Consider the following 18,955-nt stretch of genomic DNA (forward strand, 5'->3'; position numbering starts at 1 on the left):
GGTGCCCTGTCAAGGATTTGTTCCTGTCTTTTGTCCTGTGCTGGCTGGGATAGGCTCCAGCCCTCCACCCCAAACTACCCAGGTTTATATTTAAGTGAATTACAAAATGACATGACCAATATTTTCATGACAATCTTTAAAATGAATTGATAACAAATACCTTTATGATGAGTCAGAACAGCAACAACAACAACATTTATTTATATAGCACATTTTCATACAAAAAAAGTAGCTCAAAGTGCTTTACATAATGAAGAAAAGAAAAATAAAAGACAAAGTAAGAAATTAAAATAAGACAGCATTAGTTAACACAGAATAAGAGTAAGATCCGATGTCCAGGGAGGACAGAAAAAACAAAAAAAAAACTCCAGACAGCTGGAGAAAAAAATAAAATCTGCAGGGGTTCCAGGCCACGAGACCATCCAGTCCCCTCTGGGCATTCTACCTAACATAAATGAAATAGTCCTCTTTGTATTTAAGGTTCTCATGGAAGGACTTGATGATGATGGTCATGCAGACTTGCTGGCTTTTAATCCATTACTGTTGGAACATCATGGTGCTTTGAGTAGATGGTGGTGGGACACCAGAAAAGGAAACAGAAGAGAGACTAGATAGATAGATAGATAGATAGATAGATACTTTATTAATCCCAATGGGAAATTCACATAGGGGTTAGTACAAATTTTAGAGCCACCATGAATAGTTATTATAATGAATTGGATATACAGAGTATCAGGATTAAATTACAGTGAAGTTATGAGAAAGCCATGTTAAAATAATGTGTTTTCAGTAGTGTTTTAAAGTGCTCCACTGTATTAGCCTGGCGAATTCCTATTGGTAAGCTATTCCAGATTTTAGGTGCATAACAGCAGAAGGCCACCTCACCACTTCTTTTAAGTTTTGCTCTTGGAATTCTAAGGAGACACTCATTTGAGGATCTGAGGTTACTATTTGGAATATAAGATGTCAGACATTCCGATATATAAGATGGAGCGAGATTATTTAAGGCTTTATAAACCATAAGCAGAATTTTAAAGTCAATCCTGAATGACACAGGTAACCAGTGTAGTGACATCAAAATTGGAGAAATGTGCTCGGATTTTCTTTTCCTGGTTAGGATTCTAGCAGCTGCATTCTGCACTAGTTGTAAATGATTTATGTCTTCTTTGGGTATTCCTGAGAGGATTGCGTTACAGTAATCTAGTTGACTGAAAACAAACGCGTGAACTAATTTCTCAGCATCTTTCAATGATATAAGAGGTCTAACTTTTGCTATGTTTCTTAAGTGAAAAAATGCTGTCCTAGTGATCTGACTAATATGCGATTTAAAATTCAGATTACAGTCAACAGTTACCCCTAAGCTTTTTACCTCCGTCTTGACTTTTAATCCTAATGCATCCAGTTTGTTTCTAAAAGCCTCATTGTATCCATTATTGCCAATCACTAAGATTTCAGTTTTCTCTTTATTTAGCTTGAGAAAATTACTATTCATCCATTCTGAAATACAAGTCAGACATTGTGTTAGTGAATCAAGAGAATCGGGGTCATCAGGTGCTATTGATAAATACAGTTGTGTGTCATCAGCATAGCTGTGGTAGCTCATGTTGTGCCCTGAGATAATCTGACCTAACGGAAGCATGTAGATTGAGAAAAGCAGCGGACCCAGGACAGAGCCTTGTGGAACACCATATAGGATATCATGTGTCTTTGAGTTGTAATTCCAGCTACTATCACCATTCACTTCCGAGATATCCCTGACCCCATCAGATTCAAATTTGCCTTTTACTTTTACACACAGACAATTTACTGTTAGATTGACCTTTGCAATGACAATTAATAAGGCACAGGGCCAAACTTTCAAAAAGATATGCCTGTATCTGCCACAACCAGTTTTCAGTCACGGACAATTGTATGTTGCTCTCTCCAGAGTTCCTTCTTTTCATTCACTCACAGTCGTATCCTCAAACCCACCCCATTTGGACAACTGTGTCTTTCAGGAAGTGTTCACCCATCAATACATAATTATGTGGCGTATGCTACACCGTGGGTTGGCTAGTAGTATATAATTAAGCAAATAGAACATACATAACCTATACAGTAAATAACTTCAAAACCTAACAAAAACAAGAATTCAACCCCTCATCTGTTAGTTGTTGGGCGAGGGAGTACATGTTTTGCCTTAATTTATATGTTTTTTCTGTGTTTTCTTTCTTTTAAATGCAATGCTTGGCTATTTTCACTTGGAAACTGTGTGTGTCTGTTTGTCTGTCTGTCATCGCATGGGCAGCTCTCAGATAATGCTATAATGATGGTGGTAGGAGATCTTTCAAAAAGTCAAGATTTATCTGACAAACACAGGTTGCTTCTTTAAACAGTCACCAGAAATCACAATCACTTACTCATTCAGTGTCTTTTGCATTAATTATGCAGTTATAAAGGGTACTAGCAAAATACCCGCGCTTCGCAGCGGAGAAGTAGTGTGTTAAAGAGGTTATGAAAAAGTAAAGGAAACATTTTAAAAATAACGTAACATGATTGTCAATGTAATTGTGTTGTCATTGTTATGAGTGTTGCTGTCATATATATATACATATACACATATACACACACATATACACACATATACAGATATATTATATATACATATACACATATATTTTTTATATATATATTTTTTATATATATATATATTATATATATATATATATGGGCGGCACGGTGGCGCAGTGGGTAGCGCTGCTGCCTCGCAGTTGGGAGATCTGGGGACCTGGGTTCGATTCCCGGGTCCTCCCTGCGTGGAGTTTGCATGTTCTCCCCGTGTCTGCGTGGGTTTCCTCCGGGCACTCCGGTTTCCTCCCACATTCCAAAGACATGCAGGTTAGGTGGATTGGCGATTCTAAATTGGCCCTAGTGTGTGCTTGGTGTGTGGGTGTGTTTGTGTGTGTCCTGCGGTGGGTTGGCACCCTGCCCAGGATTGGTTCCTGCCTTGTGCCCTGTGTTGGCTGGGATTGGCTCCAGCAGACCCTCGTGACCCTGTGTTCGGATTCAGCGGGTTGGCAAATGGATGGATGGATATATATATATATATATATATACACATACACACATAGATGCACTTACAATAACATAGAAATCAATATAAACAACATTAACATCATTATCATATGAGAATATGAAGTAATATATAAGAAGCACATTTCATATAAATATAAATTATTAAACAGTAAAATCTTCTTCAATAATTTGCTACCGTGGCTTTTCGTTGGTCTGTCCAGGATTTTAAATCACATGTAGCTTGCAAACCGTTTCACGTATTGACTTGAAATGTGGTACACATATAATACGTCACGTCTGCTATCCGCTTTATGGGTGATGAATGTATTACTCTTTTTATGTTTATTTTATTTTAGAATCAACTCCTATCTGCGCACACCAGGGCGGCCGTGGGCAGATGCGTATGGTGTATTCACTCGATGTAATCGTGCATTGCGCTGTCACTGGTATTTTCATAAAAGAATTTGAACAATATATAAGAAGCGTATAAATTATTAAACAGTAAAACATTAACATTTAAGAAGTAAAGTTACATTGAGTACTACTGCAGTGCCTTCGGGTATACCTCATTTTTTCTTTGCCCATTACATGCTTAAATGTATACATTTTTTGGTGTACCTACCTGAGAACACGCGACATATAACCGACCGTGGGAGAAGCATGGATTTTAAACACGCGTTGAGTTCATGTGCTGGTCTCCCTCGTGGAATAACTGGTAATGTTTGACTAAAATGTACAGCGAGTAAAACGACATTACCTCCTTTTTTTTTTGTACGATCTCTGAGATGTTGCTTTTTTCGGTTCAAGGCTTCATAAGCTCTTTTATGTTCCATGGTGTACTTAATAAGTACTAATTATCCCAAACCATCATCTTTGAATGTTGCAAGACTTTCGCCTTGTATGTAGATCAGGGTAATTACATTCATTGCATTCCTAGTCTGAATCACAATCTGATTGTATGGGTGGTTACCTGGCACTGTAGGGTTGCCACCCGTCCTTTAAAATACGGAATCGTGCCGCGTTTGAGAATGAAATTGCGCATCCCGTTTTGAATCAATACTGGACGGGATTTATCCCGTATTTTTTTCATCATTTTTTTTTTTAAAGCAGCGTCTCATGCAAATCATCCCACACGCATTTTATGAAGATGCCTCCTTTCCTACTTTTGATTGGGTAATACTTGATGTCATCGTTAGTTTGATTGGTGTTTTTAACTGTCCAGTGAGGAGGGCGTGTCTTTTAAGTACAGTCTGCAAAGTGTTGGCACTGAGATGTTGCGTCAGCGGCATAGTTGAAGCCCCTAACGTTGTGGTCAGCAAGTCGGCTAACATCCGCCATGTGCCGTCTTTCAGTTGCGAGAAGCAGATCATAGAATGGTTGAAACTGTTGCCCCTAACGTTGCGCCACGGCGTGTGGTTTGTTTATACCTCGTGTCTTCTCATTAAAGTTTTATCTCGCGAATATGTTATTGCAATCCGCAGCGGGAGCGTTTCTATTAACTTAATTTAAACTTACGTTTTACACCGTGCTTTGTTTCCCTTATGAACATGCTTCTATGCTTAACTCGCTCCGTTCTCAATTGTTTAATTAATTTTTTGCTCTTCGCTGTTTGCGGCTGTTCCTCCATTTCCCCCTACTTCGTTCTTTTACCTCGCGAATATGTTATTGCAATCCTTAACGGGAGCGTTTCAATAAACTGATTGAAAATAGTTTTGCATTTACCTTTTTAGTAAAAGGCGAGCTTTTAAGCCTGAGAAATCACCCCGTAAATGCACACGTTTAATTGGACATGTGTTAATATGTATGGTTACACAGTATTAAAAGACAGTGAACAACGTCAGTTACCTTTCTTCCCGCGTTTGATAAAAGGTGAGCTTTTAAGCCTGAGAAATCACCCCGTAAATGCACACGTTTAATTGCACATGTGTTAATATGTATGCTCACACAGTATTAAAAGACAGTCAAAAATTAACGTAATTTACCTTCGTTCCCGCGTGTGACTCGTGCTGTAAATGTCTTCCTTGTTTTTAGTTCACGTGATTACGTAGGAGGCGTGATGACGCGATACGTGACTCCGCCTCCTCCATTACAGTGTATGGACAAAAAATATGTTCCAGTTATGACCATTACGCTTTGAATTTCGAAATGAAACCTGCCTAACTTTTGTAAGTAAGCTGTAAGGAATGAGCCTGCAAAATTTCAGCCTTCCACCTACACGGGAAGTTGGAGAATTAGTGATGAGTGAGTCAGTGAGTCAGTCAGTCAGTGAGGGCTTTGCCTTTTATTATTATAGATTAATCTTTAAGCCACCAAAACAAAGTGGCAATAAGTCTTTGTGTAGAGTTGCCTTGTGTGCAGTTTTTAAGGTCCCACACATGGAAGAAAAGAATGTGTTGTATTCACATGTCCAGGTCAGTTATTGTCAGTTTAATGGGGGAACAGTAATATTTTTGCTATTTAACTGTAAAAAGTATTATTTTACATGAGATTTGGAAGACATCATGGTGTGGAATAATGCAGATGCCTTTGTATAAATTGCCAGAGTAGAGTGGACCAATAATGACACTGGTCTAGTATTCAGCTGGCGGACAAACTCAACCTGCAAGAATTAGAGAAGTGGCTGGACATGCATGCCGCAGTCGCTGAGTTGATTCTTAAGATTTTGAGTTCTTTCACCAGCTCAATCCTAAACCAACAGTGTCATCAGTCCATTCTTTTATATGAAAACAGTTTCAATGGTTCACAATGTGAAACCTGATCCTAACAAGTCCCCCAGACTGGCGTTTACTTGATTATATTGATCTCTTTTGTAAATCGCTTTGGATAAAAGCACCTGCTAAGCAAATAAATGTAAATGATTTCTGTGCCCTCATGTAAGAGCATTTACTATTATAAAAAAAAGATACAAAAATGTGATTGTTCCCGTTTAACTGGTTAAAAGCTTTCTCTACACCCTATGTGTAGGAGCCTTAAAAGAGATGACAATCCTATTACTATACGTATATGAAGTAATCTGAAGACATTATTAGGATTAGTCAGGATTTGAACAGGGTGTACTAAATGAATGTCCTTGGACAGTCTCATGTGAAGTATTTCATCCAATAACTTCACCTCTGGTTTTGATTAAAGAGAATATTCTTCCATAAACAGCTGGTGGTTTCATTTATTTTTTAGGTGACAAAAATAAGAATGAAAATACTGAACTCGGAATCATAAGACAGGTAAAGGTTGCTCATGAGACAATCTTTCAAATATAGACAAAACTATAAATTGTTGTCATGGAAGCAAAGAATTAATACCTGCAGTTCTAACTAAGAAAATTATCTGTTACTCTTTTAGTATGAAAGAGACTTTCATTTATTTTGTATTAAGTGGAAACAATGTCTGTGCTGCAACCACTGGCTCTTAAATAGGCCACTTGACAAAGTCCTGAAATGATGCATACTGTGTGATGTAACAGGCACATCTTTACTTTCAGAAGGCTTAGTCCCCTCACCCAATTATCGTGCGAGTTAAACATCAATGTCAGACTGGAGGATTTACCCTTGCGGTTTTACAAGAGTTACGTTGTACACGGATATCACGGGTCCTGGGGGACAGGTGGGCACCATGTCTGAAGAAAAACACTCATCCCCAACCCCACTCAAGACACTACTATACTAAAATATGAAAGCATAATGCATGAAGAATTTAACGTGAAAACAGCAGGACTTCATTGAAGTGTAAAATAAAGGAATGGAAACAATGTATTAATTTCCCCAAGACACCACCAAATTATGTTTATTTTGTAGAAGATCTCAACACTGTCATCTTCAGGGATTAAGGCAGTTTCAATGAGAGTCATTACATATCACTAAATAAAGAATCAAGGTAACATATACTAATTGATAATATCAGTAAACTGGTGAAGAATGAAATAGTTCAGAAAGAGAATTCAAGTTATGTTAATTGATGTACGGTAAATATAAAATATACTGGTAACAATTTGTACAGGTTCCACAAATAAAAAAAGACAACTACTGTAAGTTTTTTTAAATCATAAATTTATTTAAAAGAGAGGACTGAGAAATTAATTTAAATTTTAGAAGATCAGGTATTTCTAACCATAACAGACTTACAAGTGCTGACAATTAAAGTAACTGCCTGCGTGACAAGGGGTTGAAGGTGTGAAAGTGACTTTTTACTGAGAAATATGATTTTCACCAATTGATTTTATATTGATTATACTGACTGACTTCTGTTCTCATTAATTGTTAGCTTTTGCTTTTAACACTCTAAGAAAGCATTTTAATTAAAGGCTCTTGATCTGTGACCCAGTCCCACTGCAGCTTTAGCACAAGGACAAGTATGGCTAAGAAAACCAGTTTAATCTAGAGTGGCAGAATCCTGAATTCAAGGGTCCCGTTTATCAGTAACTAGCAAGAACATAAGAAACAAAACTAATCACACACTTCTATAATTGTCAAGTGTATTTAAGAAGTGTAACCATCTGTAAGTCAGTCTTTCCATGTACACAGTGACTCCACATGTGTGTCAATAAAGGTATTTTTCCCATCCTGAACTGGCCTCATGAGTTAACTATGAAAAAGACATAATGATAATGATTGACAAGCAACTGGCCTGACTGGAGATAGCTAGAGTATCTTCAGAAGCAATTGCCAAATAAGCACTTCTAGACACAGAAAGCCAAAGGAAGGGCAGCATGGTGGGGCAGTGGTAGCGCTACTGCCTCGCAGTAAGGAGACCTGGGTTCACTTCCCGGGTCCTCCCTGTGTGGACTTTGCATGTTCTCCCCATGTCTGGGTGGGTTTCCTCCCACAGTCCAAAGACATGGTGGATTGGTGATTCTAAATTGATCCTCTAAGTCCTGTAACTTGCAAGGTGGATTCTTCATGGATCAAGTTTATTTTTCCAGAGAGCAGGGCTTTATACCGTTTCTAATGACTGCAGCACTTCCGCCACACCCGACTTCAGTTAAGTCAGAAAAGCTGCAGATGTAGTATTCAGCCTCATCGGTATTTTAAAAATGCAATGTACAGTTCGTCCACCCGGTAACAATGTTGCAGCTATTCCTGTAGATGCTACGGTTGTAGGAATGTCTCCCCTAGCTCTGATGGTATGAATCAGGGTTTTGTAGACAAAGGTTTTCTCAGGTGCATTGGCGATCCTAAATTGTCCCTTGTGTGTGTGTGTGTCCTGCGGTGGGCTGGCGTCCTGCCCAGGATTTGTTTCCTGCCTTGCGCCCTTTGTTGGCTGGGATTGGCTCTTGCACACCCCCGTGACCCTGTGTTAGGATTTAGCGACTTGGATAATGGATGGATGGAGGTTGGTCACCAAAAAATCTGCAGTTTAAAAAAAAAATCTAAAATGTAAAAGCACTAGATTAACCGAATCCTGAAAACGTAGCATCCGATGTTATTAAAACTGGTTAACTTGAAAACCTTTAGCCAGAGTAGTCACTTGGGAACAAAAGTGCAAAAAAATTGCATTAAGACCATCCTACAAGGCAAACCATTTGTCTATGTTTCCAGGAGAAGCAGGACACAGATAATGAATACAAAGTTACCAAACATAGCTGGTTTTAATGTGCAAGATTTCTATAAAACTAAAGCTTTACATGAAGAAGGTAAAATCTTCAAATTTGCCTCATTTAATGAGAATTTTCCATTCACATCTTTAAAAAATACAGTATTTGTAAATTACTTTCTTTTTTATGTGAAGAAATAAGTTCTCCAAATGAGCAGCACACTGAAAAAATCCTTAATGAAGAAGACAGGCTTTGGCTCCACTGTGGACATACAACATACTGTATATTGGTCAATGTCACATTTATATTATGCAGTTGATGTTCAAATCTCAACAGTGTGTAACTAATAATCCCAATAATCAGTACTTTATGTAGATCTTGCGAGTGATTTTCAGTTGCAACAGCAATATTTAATGTAGAAGAGAACTTTCAGTGTCACTTTACTGAATCTTTAAAAAGGGGCAGTTCTATTTACAGTAAAAGATTTTAAATTATTACCAGGAATGTTTTCATTGTTTTTTTCCCCCTTTGTTGGCTATATGTTCACTGAACATGACTACAACTTAATAACTGACTCTGTTTAGCTAGGACTACTCCTTAAAGCACCAAGTCTTACACATCCAGACTAGGAACAAATGATGAACAACGTGAGAATGCCAGCTATCAAAAGCAGAATGTTTTTACTGATAACTGTAACAAACACCTGCAATGTCTGGTGAGAAGTTGCCATTGTGATCTACAAAATTTACATCAAAGTCTGGTTTTTTGTCCTAAGGTTTGGTTTTTAGACCATTTCAATTATTACCCACATTTCTCTTTTAAGTCACTTTCCTTCTTTGCTTTATGTATTCTCGGTTTCAAAAGGAATATCAAAAGCCTTTGGTAAAATGTCACTCACCTGGACAGTTTGCCTGTACCCCTGTACCGCTGTCATTACTTAATCTTCATATTTTCTGTAGTCTGCTGTCAAACAAACATTTGTTGTAACTCTCAAAATTATCCAATGCACCATCTCTATGTGCTTAGTTCTTAAATACATTTTTACACTGTTACCACCCTGCTACAATCCCAATCCAGCAGCAATGTTTCTAAGCTAATAAAACACTTCACTTTTGTGCGTGTGCACTAACATACCTGATGCAACACACAGCCCGGGCAATTCAGAATCACCTGTCTGCCCAAGAATATCTAAAATGTGTTTAAAGCCATAAAAACTTTATGGTATACTGTATTAAATCCACACAGAACTGAAATAAAACAAACAAGCTGCATTCTGCATAACACAATGCCAGACAAAACGGCAATTCTCGCTTTCATACATTCATTTTGTATTTTCTATATAATTTACAGCACATTTGCTTGGTGAATGCTTAAGTGCTAAAACATTGAAGCTGAGAACTGAAATGCACTATTACTGGCATGACATGCTCAATTTAAAATGTTTTTATATAAATTAAAAAAATAAGCATTTTTATTCCTTAATCTTTTTCTTAAAGATATTACTGTTGTTTTATCATCGTGTGAAGATTAAGCAGAAAACGTAGTATTAGCCAAACAGTTCTCAGGAATATCAGGAGGTTAATGCCAGAATACAATAAAATAATTCTAAAATTAATCTGAATGACTGACTTTGACTGATAACAAATTACAATACACACATATCAGGAGACAGATGAAAGTTCTTCCATAGTTTTAAGCCAAATCTAAATAATTTTTCATTGAACTGCCCTGTTTTCTGGAGAGCAGAACAGATCCAGATATCCAAAGGTTTTCCACTTGCAGGTTAAATGTCAGTCAAGTAAAGTAAAGACAGAAGAACTGATACAATTAAACACAATAAAATCTCTTTGCCTTTGTCTTGCCAGATTGTTGCGCTGACAGTCTTATGTAAGCACACATGTTAAACGACTACAATATTACTTTTTTCATTTCAAAGTCTATGATATTTGTTTTATTCCAGTCCTTACCAGTTTCTGGGCAGTGCACTTCTGTCTCCTGTCTTAGCTTTGTCAAACACTGATGTAAAACAAACACATGAAACTACAAATCTAATGGCTGCAAGGCACTGCACTTAATGGCAATCCACATTAATTCTTCATGAAACAAAACTGCAGAGATTTAAAAACAAATCTGTAAATATATCTGTGGCATAATCTCTGTTAGACAACTTCCTTGTGCTGGTCAGTGTGGTTTGTTTCATGTCCAGGTTGCAGGATCTCAAGCTCTTCTCCCTCATTTCCAGGTTCAAACAGTGGGTACAGTTTCCCAGTGACGCCTCCATTGAAGGTGTAGATGTGCCAGTGGTCCTCCACACTGTAAAATGAGAGGCGCCCCTCATCACAATCCAGGTGCACCCCCACCATTTGGGATATCGCTCTCAGTCGTAGTGTGGTCTCAGGGTCAGTCAGTGCAGTCAGCTCACCACTATTCAGCCTCACAATCCAGTATCCTGACTGTGGTTTCAGACTCACTCGTCCTTTCCTCTGTGCAGACTCGCTGACGACACCCAAGTACCAGTCAGTCCTCTCCTTCACATCCACCTCCCAGTACTGCTGTCCTGAGGTGAAACTCTCCCTCCCCAGGACAAAGTGCCAGGTGTCAAACCTGAGTGGAGTGTCAGGGACATTCTGGTCTTTAAACAGATTTTGTACACGACGACCATCTGCAGACACGACAAGGTGGGGGTGTGCAGTGTCAGGGTCCAAAGTCACATGAGCTAAAGAGAGACAGGAGAGGAAGAGTCAGTGCTATTTGGAGCAGATACACTGATCATCCATTCCAAACTTTCAAGACCAATACTGTATACTGATACTGCATTAAGCTATTTTTTTTTGTTTATTTTACACATTTTGAGTTTAAGATACAACGTAAAAAAATTGAAAAGATAATTAGCAAAATATGAAAGAGAATTTCCTACTAGTTACCACGGACAGCGAAATACAAAGAATGAAGCCGTAAAAATAACCTGAAGAGCAAATGATAACAGCACATCAGTGTTAAAGTTTAGAAAAGAACTATTTAAAATGTGGAGGAGGAAGGTCAGCTATCAATAAAAGTGTTTAAGTGCTCCAACACGTGTGCAGGGGTTAAAAAAAAATCCCTGAGCTAAACATTTCAAATGCCTTGTGGGCGGTTTCGCAGTTGCTAAATTTGGAAGAGGTAACTACTGTATTTTAAAAACGACAATAACAAATTACATGAAAATTAATTTGTTAAAAACTTTATGAATGTAAAAAGACCAAACACCAGTAAACTTTCACCCCTTTGATTGTATTAAAGGAGCTCTGCAGCTGCATTTAACAATACATTTTTGAATATAAAAAAAACACACATACAGCACTTTAAGAGGACATTTGACTGTTGTAAAACTTTATACTAGTCTAAATGGTTACGCTAATCCTTTTTAACTAAAAATTACTCTGTATACACCGAAATAAGCACAATTGTTGTTAAAATGAAAAATAATAAAATCTACACTTGCTTTGCACTTCAAAGAGCCAAATCAGGTTGTATTATGGAGCTGTATTATGTAAATATTAATCTTAAACACAACCATTGAATATGCCTAGCAGAAACTGGAATTGGCTTAAAGCTTCTGCTAAGAAGAAATATCTAATTTTGAAACCTGCTGCTATCAGGCAACACACACCCACCTAGACATGGACGTAAAGTGCAAACAGCAAACCGACAGTGCTGGGGCCAGCATTTGAACCAAGCACTACTGAGCTCTAGTGACTCTAACCACTGCTCCACCATACTGCCCAATAATAGGTTTTACATTGAAATTTTCCTATCATGGCTACACTCAGATCTATGCAACCTAAATTATTGTTAGTATTGTGCATTAGTAATTCAGTGAAAATTAAATTGCATGTTATGTATTTATATTATCCAGTTGCATAAAACTTATTAAACAAAGTTAATTATTAGGACAATGTCATAGAAACTGAAAACATTTGCTAAATATTTCTACTGTACTTTTTAAAAATGTGTAGGTTAATTTGGATTAAACTATTTTCCCAATAAGATAATCATCTTTTTATAGAAGTGACAGAAAACTCACATACATATTCAGTTTGAATAAATGACAATAGTAATAGTAACATGTCAAAACTATGCATCAATATTATTTTCATATTAACAAACAAATATGGCCCACAGAAATGAGTTTAAAGGTCTGCAAACATTTATTTGATGAAAACATGGTTGCAAAAGATTTTTCAAATTAACTGTTTTTATTTTTATTACACAGCCTAAAAGGAAAGCGTTTTACATTATTCTTAGTTCTAAGAACATACTATTGCAAATAGCTGCCTCCCAACGCTCATCTCTAGGTTTCTCTTTCTCCTGTCAGTAAGCCACCTAACCACTCAGCTCTAAAATCTAGCCATCTGTATATTAAATGTCAACTTTGCAAATGCCTTTGAAAATAAAAAATGTTTGTATTCCCTTGCAGAGTTTTTTCTTTACAGAAGACAAAGTTTTTCAGCAGCTATATAAGACAGCACATGTCTTCAGTCACAGCACAGACTTGAAGGTGACAGTTCAACTCTTCCCAGCTTCCATTCAGAGAGAGAAAGGAAGGAAGCAAAGATGAAGAGGTTGGGAGTAGAGGAAGCTTTATAATATGGACAGTATATATTAACAAGCAATCTGTGGCATAAAGTATTACCATCTGTGCCCTCATGCTACATAATATTTTTTTTTAATATTACACCAGTAAATTTAGGCACAACCTATGACCATCAATGCTTGTTAAAATTGATCATTGAAATTGTAAAAAAAAAAAAAGAACCAGTTTCAACTAGTAGTAAAATAAATATAAGTTTGACCCATGCTAACATCCTGAGGACATATAGTTAAGAATGACTAGAATCACTAAATTGGCCCAGAATAAATGTATGTGTGCATGTGTGTAAACAAATGTGCTGTGTGATAAACGGATATTCAGATTCTGCCTTCTGCCTAGTGAGGATGGGATAGGCTCCTGTCCCCAGTATCCTGCACTGGAGTAAACAGACATAGAATATAAATGAACTATTCATTTTCCATTTGCTTTAGTCACTTATTTTTAGTGGTATTTTTAGAAATAAAAGTATTCAATGAATTAGGACACCAAGAGGTCACATTCAGCAATGTCTGAATAGAAACAGAAGTACTGTACTAGTTTTAGCAATAAAAATACTGTACATTCCTTGTGCGCTGACACTGTAGTCTTTATTAGGAAGAATTTACTTCTGTGACATTATTATGTATTTATCTATCTGGCTCTTCATAAGCTTTCATGCACATGAAAAGTCTTCCCAAACCAAAGACAGTTCATTTTAAGAATGCAAAAAAAAAAAAATGCAATGCAGCATCAATAAAATCAACACCAATGCTAAAGAATCTCAGGTTAAGAAAGTTGTATGTATGTTAGTTGGAATTAAATATTCTCGATGTAACTACAACCTTTATAGTAAAGATTAAATATGAGGTGTTACAATAAATCTCAGTTGAGAAACTACTTACCAGTAGCTTTGTGTATTCTTTCCCATTCTGGAAGAAAGAGAAGATATTTAGTAAGTAATGATCCATTAAAATATATTTAAAGGTAATGAACTGAATACATCCTTAGTAAATCTATTCACTTTGACAGTTTATCCTTAATGTTACAATGACTGCCAAGGTTTAGTAATCTCCAAATAGGTATTTGTCTAAATGTCAATCAGTTTTGGGAGCTTACAGAAATGCACTGCTTATGAAACCTCTAACTGGAGTCATGAGAAGAAGAAAGATCCAAAATAAACATCAGTACCTTGACAGTAATAACATAGGTGGTTTATGAAATTATAGTTATTCAAGTCAGTTTAGGATTTGGCCTGGTACCTTGTCAAAAGCACTGAAATTCATATAAACCTACATAATAATCAGAACTTAACCTTCTGCACTAGGTAGTGCATTAAACTGTCCTGTTCATTTTCAAGGCTGCTTATTCTACATTACTTGACAAACAAATGTTTATTCTCCGAGTCTGTGTCACCTGTTTTACTTCTGGGCATTCTAATATATTTTTAAAAATTTCATTATCATTTAATATGCAATTTTACATTCTTTTTGCCCAAATGACTTTCAGTTATTTTTACATTAAACATTAAACATTTTGAAACAATAAGCACTAGTCACATTACATTTTGCTGCATCTTTCACTTTTCATTATCACCAACACATGTAAATAAAAACTCTCCAGGAGTTCTGAACTTTCTACATAAAGAGAAAAAAAAATAAAAAAACTGTCCTTTGAGCAATAAATGGATTTTTTCTTAAAGTTGTCATGGTCACTTGATGTAATGCAGTTTTGACATTTGTAAACATTCATCACATAGACATGTTCAGAAACATTACATGAACTGTCTAAAAGTGTCAGACATACAATTTGTTGAGCAAAGGTTCACGTTTGCAGTGATTAGTCTTACCTAAAGATCACTGCCATCGGACTTGATTTGCATTAATTAAAAATTAAATAAAAAAGATAAAACAATATACATATTCCATCCATGCTGTGTTAAACAGTTGCTCAACACCAGTGCAGTGTTATTAGCTTACTCTGCAGTAACAGAAATAAAAACATAGATTTAATCAGATGCAGAGAACACAGGCGTGAAGCATATATACACTGGACGAACATTGGACCTTGTTTTATCTTATGGTTTACCTGTCTGTAGCAGTGAAATTGGTGATGCTCACTTTTCTGATCACATGCCTGTTATAACTGAGGCTTCCTTACCTTGCCAAACAGACATTTACTCTTGCTTAATGAACTCCACCACTACTAGCAAATTCTCCATGACTTTTATGGATGCTGTGTGTTTCTCCCCTCCTCAGCAGAGCACTGACGGTCTAGTCACTTTGTTTAATGACACTTATTTTAACATTTTAGACTCTTTCTCCATTTATGGTCAAGTGCTCAAAACCTAAACTTGAGCCATGGTTAAATGATGCCACTTGTACCCTGAGTCGAGCATATAGGTAAGCAGAGTGCAAATGGAAAAAAGACAAGCTTCAAGTATCCTTTGATATTTTAAGGGACAGTTTGACTAATTACCAGAAAGCTGTGAAATCTGCTACAATAAGTACTTTTCAGATATTACCTCAAATAACTGTCATAGACCTAGAGGTTTATTTAACAGTATAAAATCTATTCTTCACCCATCTGTTCCTACATGGCCTGACATGACATTAACAGTCTGCAAAGATTTTCCTCTGAGTTTTTTTGTTTAAAAAATTGCCAACATTAGATCCCACATTGCACCCTGAAGACCCTTCAGTTCTTTCTACATGCCCAGTTGTTTTTCATCAGTTTCAGCCTGCATCTCTCCCTTTTTTGGCAGAAGTAATTAGCCACCTTAAACCCACAACTTGTCTACTAGATATTGTTCCCACTCATCTTCTTAAAGATGTTTTTGAAGTGGTTGGGCTCAACATTTTGTGCATTAAAAATAGTTGTCTTGAGACTGGTTCAGTCCCAGCCCATTTTAAACAAGCTGTGATACAGCCTTAAAAAACAACCTGGATTTTACAGACTTTTCGAACTTCAGACACATCTCCAAGTTGCCCTTTCTTTCTAAAATTCTGGAGAAGGTTGTCTTTCCACAGCTATAAACGTTTTTAAATGAAAATGTAATTTCTGAAGTATTTCAGTATGGTTTTAAGACACATCACAGCACAGAGTCTGCACTTTAAAGAGTTCTAAACGAACTCTTATTAATAAGTGATTCTGGGGATAAGACTGTCTTGGTGCTTTTAGATATAACTGCAGCATTTGATGCAGCTGTCCATGACATCCTTATCACCCATCTTCAGCTGTCTGTGGGCATTCTGCTTTGAAACAGGCAGAATGTTTTTAGTTAGCCTGGGCAATCTCTCTTCTTCTTTGGCCTCTCTCACTTGTGGCGTCCCTCAAGGATCTATTCTGGGGCTTATTCTTTTTTCACTGTACAAGTTGCCCTTAAGATCCATTTTCAAAAATCATTTTTCTTTTCATTGTTACGCAGATGATACACAGTTCTATCTTCTCTTAGACCTTTATTGGAATGTCTGGAAGAAATTAAAATATGAATGTCAATAAATTTTCTTTGTTTTAATGACAAACAAATAATCTCACGTGCACTGAGGTCCTCTGAACAGAAGTTACTGGTCGTGCTGAGATCTATTAAGCTTAGAGAGGACCGTGCTATTGCAGTAGATGCCCTTAAGGTTTTATTAATGTACAGTACCTTTTATATTAGGTCAGCATTGACACTAGTCAATTTTTATTCCCGCCTGCCTTAGCTTTTTAAACTTTTTTTTTTTAACTAATTTATTTACTTATTTTTGGTGTATTTATAGAAGCTGTACAGCACTTTGATCAACTTCTGCTGTTTTAAATGTGCTGTACAAATAAAACTGACTTGACAATACAGGCATCACAGCATACCTTAAAAAAATAACAAAAAATGTGTAGTGGCATTTAACTTGACCTTGTTTCAATTACTTGGTCTTTATGGCAAGTTAAACGATCATTTAGGGTTATCTCAAGATAAATTTCAAATATTGTAAAATGTTTTAGGTTTTCAGAACAGTGAAACTCATTTTAAAATTTGTGAAATAAGATGGTTGGTTTTGTGAATATGTCTGCAAGACACTGAGATATCTTGTGAAAGAACAAAGTTCTCTTCACTCCCTTGTACTAATCCATGTCTGAGAAGTTAAGCAGAAGTAAGATTTAAAAGCATGCTTTGATGAGCAAACAGAAAAATATTTGTTCAAGGGACTCAAGGTCTAAGCATTCCACACATGAGTCTGCCTTATCCCGTTTCCTCTATTTACATCTGAACGCCATAACAAAAGGGCCAAGAAATCACATCGCATAAGGTGCGTTGAACTTGTGGTGAAGATAGAAGAAGGAGCTCTGGGGTCTGAGATAATACTTGGCTCAAGGATTGTGTAAAATAAAAGTGTCGACTGTTGCATTCCATAATGATATTAAATCACGCGTTCTAGGGGTATAAAACTTTGCCCCCACCCGACAGACGGGGTTCAGAAGAGCCCTGACGCTGTCAAGTAATATTGATTGCCTGCTTTCTGAAACTCTGCTCACTGTGACACTGAAGAATAAAGCTGCTATATAAACCATACCTGCTGTCTTGTCTGAGTCTTCGTCCACAATCTCACATATATTTTTAAATAGCCCGAAATAATTTCCCACGCATTTCAAGATATCTCAAATACATTTTGGAAAACTTCAAACTGACCTGCTATGCAATTGAGGTTAAATGGATTTTGAGACCACTTAAAATTAATTCCTGCCTAATTTCCTATTGAACTTTCAATCTATTTTAAGAAATCTCAGATTTATTTAAATGTTGCATTTATCTCAGAATGGACAGGAAATTATTTTGATTTCTGAACACACAACAGGGAAACATTTAATTGAATGTTCAGACATCCCAAAATGATACTCTTACATCTTAAAATCAAATTTAATATTGTAGAAGTGTACCAGAGCTCGCAAGTACTGACCCAATGGATTCTTGCTGTTTTAGGTAGGTCACTGTCCTTAAAAGAACAGCTAGCTGTTGTCTCACTACTTGGAATTCATATGCAACTTTGTCAGGCTTGCCTTGTACCTTTTATTGAAGTGACGCAGTTACAGAGGTATTCCTGTATTGATGCTACAGTTGCCATTCCAAATCCTGGATCTCAGCTTTGAAACTTGCTAGCATCTTCTCAAAAGAGCCCAGAAAATGAATTTTACATATCTGTGGCACTTGGTGCTTTGCTAGGTCAGAGTGTAGATCTTCACCTTGTCCTGCTTCTGATACCAATGTAGTGTTTACTATTATTATTATTGTATTATTTAAAACAAACAAACAACTCCACACACTGTACAAAGTGCCAACTAAACATATCAGCCAAGTAACTACATACCACATTACATAATCACAACATTCAAATCAGATTTATAAAACATCCATCCATCCATTTTCCAACCCGCTGAATCCGAACACAGGGTCACGGGGGTCTGCTGGAGCCAATCCCAGCCAACACAGGGCACAAGGCAGGAAACAATCCTGGGCAGGGTGCCAACCCACCGCAGGACTTTATAAAACATAAAATGAATAACACTATAGATACATTCTATAACTTCTTGCTGCTCATTCCCAGTGTGTTAACAGGTTTTCTGTTTTTCACAAGCAACTTTACAAAACTAATAAATACAAGACACAAAGGCTTTTTATCAGGGATGGGTTAAAACACTGAGACATTAAATAAAAGCATGTTGGTCTTTAGACTAGTGAGATTGGCAGGGGAGATGTTGACTTAGCCAATAGGCTAAGAACTCAAAAGAGTACA

The 18,955-nt window shown here is 36.8% G+C and overlaps 2 protein-coding genes across 2 annotated transcripts in view; both read right to left on the reverse strand.

Moving 5' to 3' along the window:
* Nucleotides 1–18,955, reverse strand: part of LOC114644521 (cell adhesion molecule DSCAM-like) — a 647,203-nt gene that overhangs the window by 406,216 nt on the left and 222,032 nt on the right. The window lies entirely within an intron of this gene.
* LOC127526560 (erythroid membrane-associated protein-like) lies at nucleotides 10,149–11,307 on the reverse strand (the record flags this gene model as incomplete). The annotated part of the gene is made up of 1 exon (XM_051922340.1): nucleotides 10,149–11,307. A coding segment is annotated over one exon (567 nt), but the record flags the coding sequence as incomplete, so codon positions are not given.

Source organism: Erpetoichthys calabaricus, chromosome 2 (genome assembly GCF_900747795.2).
Source record: "Erpetoichthys calabaricus chromosome 2, fErpCal1.3, whole genome shotgun sequence".
Lineage (NCBI taxonomy): Eukaryota > Metazoa > Chordata > Cladistia > Polypteriformes > Polypteridae > Erpetoichthys > Erpetoichthys calabaricus.